Source organism: Macaca nemestrina, chromosome X (genome assembly GCF_043159975.1).
Source record: "Macaca nemestrina isolate mMacNem1 chromosome X, mMacNem.hap1, whole genome shotgun sequence".
NCBI lineage: Eukaryota > Metazoa > Chordata > Mammalia > Primates > Cercopithecidae > Macaca > Macaca nemestrina.
This window is the reverse complement of record NC_092145.1, coordinates 68,753,835-68,766,390: the sequence shown is the minus strand read 5'-3', so window position 1 is coordinate 68,766,390 and position 12,556 is coordinate 68,753,835. Positions and strand designations below refer to the sequence as shown.

At 34.0% G+C, this 12,556-nt stretch overlaps 1 protein-coding gene across 8 annotated transcripts in view; it reads right to left on the bottom strand.

Moving 5' to 3' along the window:
• Nucleotides 1-12,556, bottom strand: part of LOC105488015 (CHM Rab escort protein) — a 191,270-nt gene that overhangs the window by 106,958 nt on the left and 71,756 nt on the right. For 5 of the 8 annotated variants that reach the window (XM_011751662.2, XM_011751660.3, XM_071088994.1 and 2 more), the window contains exons 3-4: nt 10,175-10,247; nt 7,221-7,345 (exon numbers count right to left, since the gene is read on the bottom strand). In XM_011751662.2, the coding sequence (XP_011749964.2) occupies nt 7,221-7,345; nt 10,175-10,247 (198 nt within the window). Of the gene's footprint in view, nt 1-7,220; nt 7,346-7,449; nt 8,164-10,174; nt 10,248-12,556 lie in introns of those variants that run through there. The other 3 variants (XM_071088993.1, XM_024794776.2, XM_071088992.1) reach the window with 2 other exon arrangements.

Here is a 12,556-nt window from a genome sequence, read left to right as displayed (position 1 = left end):
TAAAAATAAATCTATCATATGATCCAGCAATCTTCACCCTCACTACTGGGTATATAGACAAAGGAAATGAAATCAGTAGGTTGAAGAGACATCTGCACTCCCATGTTTATTGGAGCACTATTCACAATTGCCAAAATATGGAATCAACTTAAATGCCCATCAACAAATGAATTAATAACGAAAATGTGGCATATATACACGATAGAATACCACTCAGCCATTAAAAAAAAAAAAAAAAAAATTAAATCCTGTCATTTGTGACAACATGGATGAGCCTGGAGAACATTATGTTAAGTGAAATAGCTGAGAACAGAAAGAAAAATACTGCATGATCTCACTCATATGTGAAATCTAAAAAACTTGATAGTGGTTACCAGAGACTAGGGAGAACAAGAGGGAGGGGAAGATGAGGAGAGGTTGGTCAGTGGGTACAACGTTACAGTTAGGTAGGAGGAATACATTCTGGGACTCTATCACACAGTAAGGTGACTATAGCTAACAATAATGCATTGTATATTTCAAATAGCTAGAAGAGATGATTCTGAACGTTCTCACAAAAAAAAAAAAAATGAAGGTTTAAGGTGAGGGATATGCTAATTAGCCTGATTTGATCATTTCATCATTCCACAAAGTTTATATGTATCAAAACATATAAATATATACAATTACTATGTATCAATTTTAAAAATCCCATGGCATATAAACTGGTCTCAACAACTAAAGAATATCGGATTTTTCCCATAGCTTCCTAACACTAGGAGTTAGGTACTTTAATTTCTCATTATAGATATAACTACATTACAATACTATATAGTATTCCAGTAAATTAAAGTAAATGCACTTTCTTAGGTGCTAGTCTTCACAAAGGAAATACTTTATTCACTTGGTGGAATGGTTGGTTCCCTTGTTGTACACACCCGTGTTTACCTGATGACTGAAATACATGATACAATGGAAATAGTACAGGTTTTTGAGTTAGAAGCACACAAGTTCAAATTTGGTTCTGCCATCTCTAGTATTCCCTGAGCTTCTGTTTGTCAGTAAGATGTACCTATAGCTCATGCGCATGACTGTTGCATAGAACAAATGAAATTAATATGTAAAGCAACAGGTTATAACAGTTGCCACAAAGATAATATCCAATAAACGCTAGTCCTTTTTCATTTCCCTTCCATTAACTTGACTGTGTGATCACAAAAAATCACTTCAATGAAAAACAATTTTTGTATAGCAAAAATATTTTAGGTACAAAATATTAAGTAGCCCACTTATTGTAAGGAAGAATCAGGAAAACAAAGCTCCGATAAAACAATCTGGATGGTTCTTTACAGTTTATGATGCTTGAACCTAGCCTATGATAGAATAATTACTACAATTTACATTTTAGTATTTAGCCTATTTTGCAATACCCAAACTATTAAATTTAATGTTGAAATGATCATGAAAACCTTTAAGTTGAATAATACTTCAGAATATTTTTTAAGTCATGACAATCAAAAAATAACTATCCTATATATTTATATTAGAATATATGTGTTAGAATACATAATATATAAATACACCCTATATATTTATATTATAATACATATATTAGAATTATATTGCCCAAATTCTTTGAGGTATTTTCCAAGCAGTGGCAATGGGTTTGCACTAATCCATTTGAATTCTTGCCCAGTCCTCCTTGCAATCAAAGATAAAAGGGCTATCAGTATAGCTATAATATTGCTTATGACCAAGAAATATACATCTTACTCTTCCTTAATGTTAAATAATCAAGTGGCATATATGAAAATCAAACCACAGGCCGGGCGCGGTGGCTCATGCCTGTAATCCCAGCACTTTGGGAGGCCAAGGCAGGCAGATCATGAGGTCAAGAGATCGAGACCATCTTGGCCAACGTGGTGAAACCCCGTCTCTACTAAAAATACAAAAATTAGCTGGGCATGGTGGCATGCGCCTGTAATCCCAGCTACTCGGGAGGCTGAGGCAAGAGAATCGCTTGAACCCGGGAGGCAGAGGTTGCAGTGCGCTGAGATGGCGCCACTGTACTCCAGCGTGGTGACAAAGTGAGACTCTGTCTCAAAGAAAAAAAAAAAAGAAAGAAATCAAACCATAGATTCTACCATAATATACACCAACTCTATAAATAAGCTAAGTCATCTGGTCTAAAGTCACAAGACACATCATAATATTTTAGCCTTCATATCATTATGAAGTCATTTTTACATGATGTTTTAGAAATTTACAAAAACATTTAAAACAATATTCCTCATATATAGTGCACCAAAGATTCGAGTTTGACTTATATCTATTTACTTGCTTGATACAAGCAAATACACTAAACTCTTGGCATGAATAATCATTTAAGGGTAGTACTTTTGATAATTTGTCATTTGGCCAGATTATAGACTTGAATTGCATATGCTGAGACACTATGTGGAAGAACAATATATTCAGCAAATGAGAGACCTCAAATGATTACCCAGCATTAGTGTATAATTAAAATGTCCTCAGGAAGTGATGAGAACTTCCTTTCTGGGAAAAAAGAACAAAGTAGGGCTTATTAAGCGATCCTAAGCATAAGCAGAAACACAATTAACCTGTGGCATAAGGCTGTGGATGGAAAACACATGACTCACAACAGAAAATAGATTCTTAAAAACAAAACTAAACCAACAAACAAAAAAAGCAGCCAGTGAAAAGAAAGACGTAAAACTTTTCCTCTTTACTGAACACATAATTATCTAGGTATCCCAAGCAATCTACAAAAAAGCTTCCAGAACTGGGAAGTAAATTCAGTAAGATTTCAATAAATATCCAAAATCAAAACATAAAAGGCAAGTGCACTGCTAGATAGTAGCAATGAATATGTGAAAACCAAAATTAAAAAGACAGTACCATTTATAATTGTTCCAAAGAAAATTAAATATTTAGGTATGCAATTAACGAAACATGTACAGGATCAGTATGCTGAAAATTACAAGATTCTATTGAAGAAAATCAAAGATGAGCTTTATAGAGAGACATACCATGTTCATAGATTAGAAGACTCAAAATAATAAAGAGGTCAATCCTCCCAAACTAATCTATAGTATTAAAGCAATTGTTATCAAAATCTCAGCAAGGTTTTTCTTTAGACATAGACAAGTTTATTTAAACATTTATATAGAAAGGCACAAACTCTAAAATATCTAAAACAATCTTGACAAGGAAAAATAAATTGAGAGGAATTTATCTAAGAGTAAAGCCTATCATATAGCTTCAGTAATAAAGATAATGTGATATTGGTGGAGGAAAAAACAAATAGATCGAACAGAATAAAGAACATCAAAATAGACCTATCCAAGTACAATCAACTGATTTTTGACAAAGGTATAAAAGTAATTCAATGGAGGAAGAATAGCCTTTTCAATAAATGGTGTTGAAGCAATTGGATATCCTTAGATCGAAAAACAAAAAAGAACACTGACCTAAACATCCAACATAAAACTATAATTTAAAAAAAAATAAGAGAAAATCTATACCTATAGTTAGGCCAAAAGTTCTTAGACTTCACACCAAAATAATCATCCAATTGATCAATTAGATCTCATCAAGATTAAAAATATTTTCCCTGTAAAATATCCTATTTAAAGAGGATGAAAACACAACCTAGAGACTTGGGGAAAATATTCTCCAAATACATATCTGACAAAGGACACATATCTAGAATGGATTTTTTTTAACTCTGAAAATTCAACAGTAAGAAACTAATCCAATTTTAAAACAAGCAGAAGACATGAACAGACACTTCACCAAAAAAGGTTTATGGACGGCAAATAAGAGAACATGAAAAAATATTCAAAATGAGCCATCAAAATGGCTAAAATAAGAAAGTGACAACATCAAATTAAGGTAAGTATGTGGAGAAACTGGATTACTTACACATTTCTGGAGGGAATGTAAAATGGTATAGCTCCTCTGAAACAGCTTAGCAGTTTCTTTTAAAACCAAATATGTAATTACCATATGACCCAGCAATTATATATTAGGTATTTATCCCAGATAAATGAAAACTTTTATCCCAGAGAAAGTCACATTAAAACCAATGCATGCACAAAATTGCATAACAGCTTTATTTATAATAGCAAAAACTAGAAACAGTCAGATGTTTTTCAATGGTTGAATGATTAAACAAACTGTGGTAAATCCATTACTGTGGAATACTATTCAGTGATGAAAAATGAACAAACTACTAATGCAGACAACAACCTGGATGAATCTCCAGGGAATTATGCTGAGTTAAAAAAAAGCCCATGCCAAAACATTACATACTATACAGTTCCATTTACATAATATTCTTAAAATGACAAGATTATAGAGCTGGAAAACAGATTAGTGGTTGCCAGGAGTTATGAATGGTAGGGTGAATAAGAAGTAGATCAGATGTGCTAACAGAAAAACAATAGTAGGGGTCCTTGTGGTGATAGAACTGCTCTGCTCTGTAACTTGACTGTGATAGTGAATACATGAACCCACAAATGTGATAAAATTGTATGGAACTAAATACACACAAACTCCATATCTGCAAAATGTAACATTAGCATCACTAACACATATGTTTCAAAAAGCAACGACAAAAAGCCAGAAACCTGTACCATATTTTTCATTATTTACAAAAGGGTAGCCATGAAGATTTTGCAATGTATCCTTTAAAAATGTTAAAGATCTACTATATAGTGATACTCTTACTTACTCAAGAGGAAGTAAGAGAATTTTCTAGATAACAAAAGCTCGTCTCTTAAAATGGCACAATTTTTATTCTAATCATTTTTAATACTTGTCTTTCTAAAACGTACTTCAAATCCTCTACTTTTTCAAGTAGAGGATAAAGAACATTATGTAACTTTTGCCTGAAGACACTGGGATACAATTGTGATCATCACCTGTTATACTGGACTATAATATAGTGATGGCCTTAAGGGATCTTCTGACATGAAAAGCCACTTACCCATACACTAAATGGCCCAAAGTATGCTTTCAGCTTGCCGATGCTGTCTTCTCCTTTATTATTCTACCAAGTAGCACTTAAAATAGTAGCATGTTAGAGCCCAGAGAGACTTCTGAGATCGCCTAGTCCAAACCCCTCCAAACACATTTTATTAATGGCAAAACATAGACTCAAAATAGACATCTCTTGCTCAGTATCACATAGCAAATTAAGGACTATAACCCTAGTTTCCATGTGGTTCTCAGTTTGCCTGCCTCTAGCAGATACCCCTTCCTATTTGCTGCTTTAAACTACAATGCTAGGGGGAAACACAAACACGCACAACACACCCATAGACACACACACACACACACACACACACACACACACACAGAAAATGAGGTTGTCAGAAATAAGTATTAAATAAATAAGGCTTTTGATTTAAGTGAGTGCTGATGATAACCTCTTGTATAATGTAAAATTTTGTGACAACTATTTTGGCCCTAGCCTCTTTCATATAATTTCAAGTTTGTGAACATGATCCAAAAGATTAAGGAAGCCAGTCTTGCTGGGGCTAAGTGAGATATTGTTAGTCCTATTTACCCATGTTGCCAGCACTTACTATAGACAGCCCTTACAAATGGATTTTCTGTACTTTCTCTACTTTCCTGGATGTTCTCAAGGCTTTTCCTGCTTAGGAAATAACCAGCTATTATTTTCCTGACATTAATAACCAGCTAACTTTTCCAAGTGAATTAAGGCATATAGAATATTACCCAATTCACTGTTTGCCCCACACTCTAACTGGCAAGAGGAACATATAACAGTTCTATTTCACTGTCTTCAAACAAAACTTCCACCAACAACAATTTAGTTTCTCACTTTGAGAAGTTATACAAATGAAACTAAAGAGATCAGGAACTGAAAATAAGATAATTTTCTTTGCATTCAAAATGTATCAACTCAGCCATTAGAAACTATTAACCTCAATTATCATAAAAAGTAATCAGTGGCCTTGAAGTAACAAAAGTATAATACCTCTCGGAAGGCCAGTGTGACTGTCACTATATTGTAGTCAAGCTATATTCATGGGCACACAAAAGTACACAAGAAAGTTACCAAATATTTATTCCTCATTTCATTAAAGCATATGTCTTTTCAGTTGAAATCATCTTCTGTTTTAAATCTTTCAGCACTGGCTCTGAACAATAGCTAGTGAGCTGCACCTTTTCATACCAAATGGCATTTAGCATTATACAAATTATAATCTATACCAGACATTTCAAAGGCTGCGCTTTTACAGAAAATCACAGAACACAAACTGCATATTACAGGGAAAGAATGCTACTTACATGAAAGATATGAACATAGCTTAAGAAGTCAAGCACGTTCCCAAACTTTTCACAGGCTCATGCTTAACACTCTGCCACAAAAATGATATGTAAGATGACAAAGCGTATCCTGAAGAATCTCTGGTGTATTGAATTTTAAGTTTTAATTACTATTAAAGTGCCTGACAGTCTGATGTTCTAAACCTCTGGACTCTACAACTACTCGAATGACTTAACTATGTGATTATTACCTTTTAACCTGTCAATCATATATCATTTGAAAAAGTAAACTAATCCAATTGTTTTTAAACAGTGAATCTCTCTCAGAGGAAGATACTTAAAACATTATTACTTCCCACTGTTCTATCCTAACTTACCAAAATATGTACCCAAATATTATGCCCACAAAATTTATTTATTCAAAAATTATAATCTTCCATTTTGCTACACTGAGTATTATTCAAGAAAGACGATATAGTTGGAAGAATCCTGGAGCAGGAGGAAAAAACTCTGGAATTTAATCTTGAGCTCTACCACTCTAGAGCTTAAGTGTGGCCCTGCCATTTACCAAGCCACGTGACCTTCTGCAACTACTTAATCTCCTTAAGTTCCATTGAGGCTTCTGTAAAAAATCCAACTATTACTACTACTATCTGCCCTACTCTAGCACAGAATTGTTTTAATGATCAAATGAGATAATATATTTAAAACAGCTTGGTAAATTCGAAGGCATTAAGGCAAGATGTTATCATTATCACCCAAACAGAGAAAACTGAAAGCTCCATTTAAAAACAGGCAAAACCAGCATATTAATGTAACCTGTAGCAACCAATGCCACCTAAATCTTTATTGTTGGCTTCTTCTGAAGAAGAGTGAAAAAGACATTAACTTAGTTTACCTGCAGTAAACACTTTTCATACCTGGCATAACAAAATACTTCTACATGTTGAATAGTTTTGTCCTTCCTGCTAAGAGCAATGGCTTCTTCATTTTCAAGGATCTGGTCTTGCCACACTGGACTGTCATTTTCAATGTCACTGTTTTCCTAAACAAAACACAGATAAGTTTTAATTAAAGTGGGCAGTGTGAAACATGTCAGTTTCTGAGAAAATGTACCTCTTGTCTAAATTCATGCTTATTTCACCTTACCAAAACTCAAAGGATATCAACTCAGAGTCACGAAAGACAGTCCAACAAGTGTTCCAACTTTAAAGGAAGGAGAGAAAAACAATGTGTAAAATCTATACTATCAAAAACTAGATCTGATTTATACTTTTCTATCAGGGTATATGAAATTTTGAAAAAGTCATTCAGACATGGCTGTTTAGACATTGCTTAAGAACTAGGACAACTAACCCTCTATCTGCTGAGAATCAAGTATATCTGTTATATACATTACTCGTTAATAAAAACAGGGTTTTTTTACATTTTTTGGTTGAAACAGCAGAGTCAAAATAACTTCATTCTATTTATTTTCAGATCTTGAAGGTTGGTCACTAGTCATATCAAATTTTGATTACATATAAAAGTACTTCTAAAAAATATTCAGCACAGTATAAATAAGGGCTGTATAATAATTAGTCCCTGAATACCTTATAAAACAAGAAAGACAATAAAAAACAAGAATGTGTAACAAAGCATGTAAACTCTCACTAAGGGTTGAAAGTGGTCTGTTAAAATGTTCAATAATTCCGAATTATATTTTATGGAGTATCTGAATACAGAGTATTTTTGAAGGTGTCAAGATAAACCTTTTTCAAATGTCAAGGATCAATTTTTAATCTGTTTAAAATCTTAAGCCGTGTAATACACATCTTTCTCAGAGAAAACTTTTTGAAATTGTATTATACATACTGAAGGAACTAGTAGGAAAATAGAATTACAACATCTTTTAAGTAAATTTATCTCAGAAAATTTCTAAACTTACAAATGTCATAAAGGCAATAAACATTTTTAAAAGGCTTTGTTGTCCTGTGTTTAAAATTTTAAACTGAAGAAAAGTAGTGACATACAGCTCTTATTATCAAGTATAATATTAGATAGTACTAAACATCCCAACGTAAGTAGAAGAGAAGGTGAAATACAAGAATTGTGAATGTGTAGATATGAGGTTACCAGCCTAAGAAAAGAACTGTGGACCAGGGAAAGGGAGTGGAGAGAGACAAAGACAGTGGCAGAGTTAAGATCCTGAAGTAAAACAATCATTAAAATAAACTAAACTTCCAGAAAAACATTTTTATTTGAATAAATATAAAACATCACCAAATTTATTTTTTTTAACTTCCATTCAGACTATTGGAGTATATTTTGTTATTGTTGTTCTGAGAATCTACACTAAATTTTCTTATGGAAGTACTAAATAAGCCTAAATATAAGGTGACCGTCACATACACCTCCCAAAAATAAGATGTAAAAAAAAGTTTCTGATCAAAGTAAATACATGAATATTTAAGCATACAGACCAAACAGCTAAATATCTACTTATTTACTCTCTTGACTTACACAGTTTGAATTATATGAAATGCTATTTTACAAATATTGCTTGTTTCTCTACACTCATTTCATGCAACAATATTCAATCTGAATTTTCACTGTATCTTCAATATCAGTGTCTTTGTCATCATGAGAGGCATTTTTTGAGTCATGCACAATGATTAAGTCATGTACACTGATTAAATCAATCAATCAATGCAATGGTGCTTGGTACATGATAAATGCTTAACAAGTCTTAGCTAACTGAATACAATGTTCTGGACTACATCATCCTCCTTTCCAAACATCGAAATTCTTTTGCGATACGGCAGTTTCTGATCTTCTGTATGATGCTCTCAGCAGAAATTTCATTTCAAGCCACACGTACCAATCTGCATAAGATTAGGACAGCTTTTTTAAAATCTGTCTTATAAAAGTTAGCAAACTCCATAACTGACTCTCCATATTATGCTATACATGATCCCTAAACAGTTTCTTTATAATGGTATTAAACAGCTTGGTATTGAGATCCTACCCTTAGAAAAAAATCACTGAATTCATACTAAATTTCTTTGATTTTTCTTTTGGCTGATTCTGTCAGGTGACATCTATAAATATAAAATCACCACGGAGATCATTTCAAATTAATGTATCTTCCACAAATTGTTAGGCTTTTCTTTTTTTTTTTTTTTTTTTGGTATTTGTTCAAAATATACTAACTCTAAGAGCAACCAGTAAATGTGAGATTTTATAAGGACTAGGATATTTTTTCTAAAGATGATTTTGGGGAAAAATTATTGTCATATTTGGCATATAAATAATTAGAAAATGGTTATTAAGTATAAACAGTTTACTCTTCAGCCAATATTTCTATTTCTATACATATATATATTTCTTCTTTTTTTTTTTTTTTTTTTGAGACAGAGTCTCACCCTGTTGCCCAGGCTGGAGTGCAATGGTGCAATCTCGGCTCACTGCAACCTCCACCTCCCCAGTTTAAGTGATTCTCCTGCCTCAGCCTCCTGAGTAGCTGGGACTACAGGCACGTGCCACCATGCCCGGCTAATTTTTGTATTTTTAGTAGAAACGGGATTTTGCCATGTTGGCCAGGCTGGTCTCGAACTCCTGACCTCAGGTGATCCGCCCACCTTGGCCTCCCAAAATGTTGGAATTACAAGCATGAGTCACCGCACCCGGCCTCTATTTATATTTAAAACGGGATAAAGACACTGGGAAAATATTAGCTGAAAAGGTGACTTTATATGTTTTTTGTAAAATAAGTGAAGAAAAATAAAGAATCAATCCCGTATTGCAGGTGAAGCTTAGGGTTTTCTTCAATGCAGGGTTACTATGTAACATACAATAAAACAAAGCAAATTAAAAGATCAGATACAAACTTTACCTGGTGTTCCTTTAGCCAGGACAATAGTCCTGAAAAGCTAAAACTGGCCCAGTTTCCTCCATAGTAGCTTCTTCTGTAACAATTTAAAAAAAAAAAAAAAAAAAAAGAGTAAAGAAAAGGGTATAAAAATCAATTCACTGATCTTCATCAACAAACCATCTTTAACACTTAAACTTACTTCACTTTTTAATATTACTGCCTCAAGAGTTCAAAAGTACACATAACTGGAATGCTCACATAAGTGGAAGTGGTAGGCTAAAAGTGGGCCTCTCAGATCCCAAAAGAAATTTTTCATCATATAAGGAGTTAAAAAAACATCTTTGGCTTCCTTAAAGCTTTCTCCACTGATTATGTGAACAGCTTGACATGGGCATTTAGCAGATAACATAAATATATATGACTCCTGGGTTAACAAATGTGGCAAGGAAGAAAATCTTGATAGATCTCAAAAAAAGCTACTAAAAAACTGCTAAGTTTTCTCTAAGTACTTAAATCTCCTCCTCCTCCACCAACACCTCCGCCGCCACCGCCACCACCACCACCACCCACCACCAAACCCATCTCCAACACAAAACGTACACAAACACCCAGACACACAATTGGATACTCTAGATAAAGTGGAAGACCCTGTGCTGTTCTTAGCCTTTAGGGTCAAAAATAAAAGGAGATCCTGGGAAACAGTTATTCACATCACGTCAAGACATTTGCAGTAAGTATAACAGAAACAAAATTCTCACTAATAACTGGGTGAGCTATTATTCTTCATTCCTCAGTCATGTGAAGATCGCTGTTTTGGACAACCCAGAGGTCTCCTAACTAGGATCAGGTAAACTTTGTAGACATTAGACCATTAAGTGGGGATTTTCTGCAACCAGAACTCTTTAATGCTTCACTGCATATTGGGCCTCCGATCCTTGTAAAACGATTTGCACTTACTGACTCTATATGATGAGCCCCTAAGTACACTTGACCCCACCTACAACACCCATTCTGGTTCTGGTTGGGACAGATTCTTGGTTTTGTTTCATTTTTATTTTTGCTTCTCTGCTTCTCTAATAAAATAAAAATTCATGAAAGGTTTTTAAACAATTAAACAAAAAATAAAACCTATAATGTGATATCTAACATGACTCTTCCAGCCAGGCACAGGGGCACACACTTGTAATCCCAGCTACTTGGGAGGCTAAAGAGAGAGGAGTCCTTGAGCCCAGGAGTTCAACACCAGCCTGTGAAAAATAGCAAGACCTCATCATAAAATAAAATAATGAAATGAAATGAAATAAAATACAATATAAAATAATTCTTGCATAATGCTACTAGAGATCATCTCCCAATTCGGATTCACGTTTCTTAAATCAACTGTTGACATAGGTCTGAAAAGTAAGCAGATTTTAGGCTCAAGCATTTTACCAAACAAGTACTGCTTTTCTCTAACAGAGAAAAGGGTTAAATAAAACGCCTGTGAAAGTAGCGTTATTAATATAAATCATATTGTACTTACATCTGACAGTCTCTTCGGAAATAATGTAAATTCATACACTGTCCAGAATCTCCAGTGGTCTTTAAAATTTAGCTAGAATTTCAGCTATAGGAGCAATTCTAGATGGCCACTCTTTACTAAAATGTTGGAATCAGGAAACCTACAAGCAGTGACCCCTTGCGTCAGAGAGAACAGTGAAAGGAAGGAGAAGGTGGGTGATGGCAGCTATAGAGAAGACAGAGGAATGTTAGAATTTGAGGTTTCCCCATAGCAATTTATACTTTCATCCCTCTTGCCTGAGAAGAATACACTTCTGCTATCTCTTCTCATCCTTCAAATATAAAACTCAACAAAACTAGAAAATATCCTAGGCTTTAAAGGAGGGGAAAAAACCTGAAACTACTGACTCTATATTTTTTTGTTGAGATACTTAGATTGATTTGCAATCAACATAAGGTCTTAGGTGAGCATCACTGGCTAATGGGTGAAAGCTTCAAGATTAAAGTAAAATTTATTTGAATGGATATACCAATATGTAAGTAATAAATGTATATCAAAAATGCAACATTAGGGACAGACAAAAGTTTCTTTGGACACAAAAAGCAATTAAAACTATTGATAAATTAGGCTTCAAATGAAAAACCTCCCTACAAAATAAATTATTTTAATAAATGAATGGGCCAGACACAAATATTCACAAAATATATATAATAAAGGCTTGGTATTGATCGGCCGCGGTGGTTCACGCCTGTAATCCTAGAACTTTGGGAGGCCGAGGTGGGCGGATCACCTGAGGTCAGGAGTTCGAGACTAGACTGGCCAAAATGGTGAAACTCCATCTCTACTAAAAAAAATAGAAAAAAATTAGGTGGGCACACATCTGTAGTCCCAGCTATTCAGGA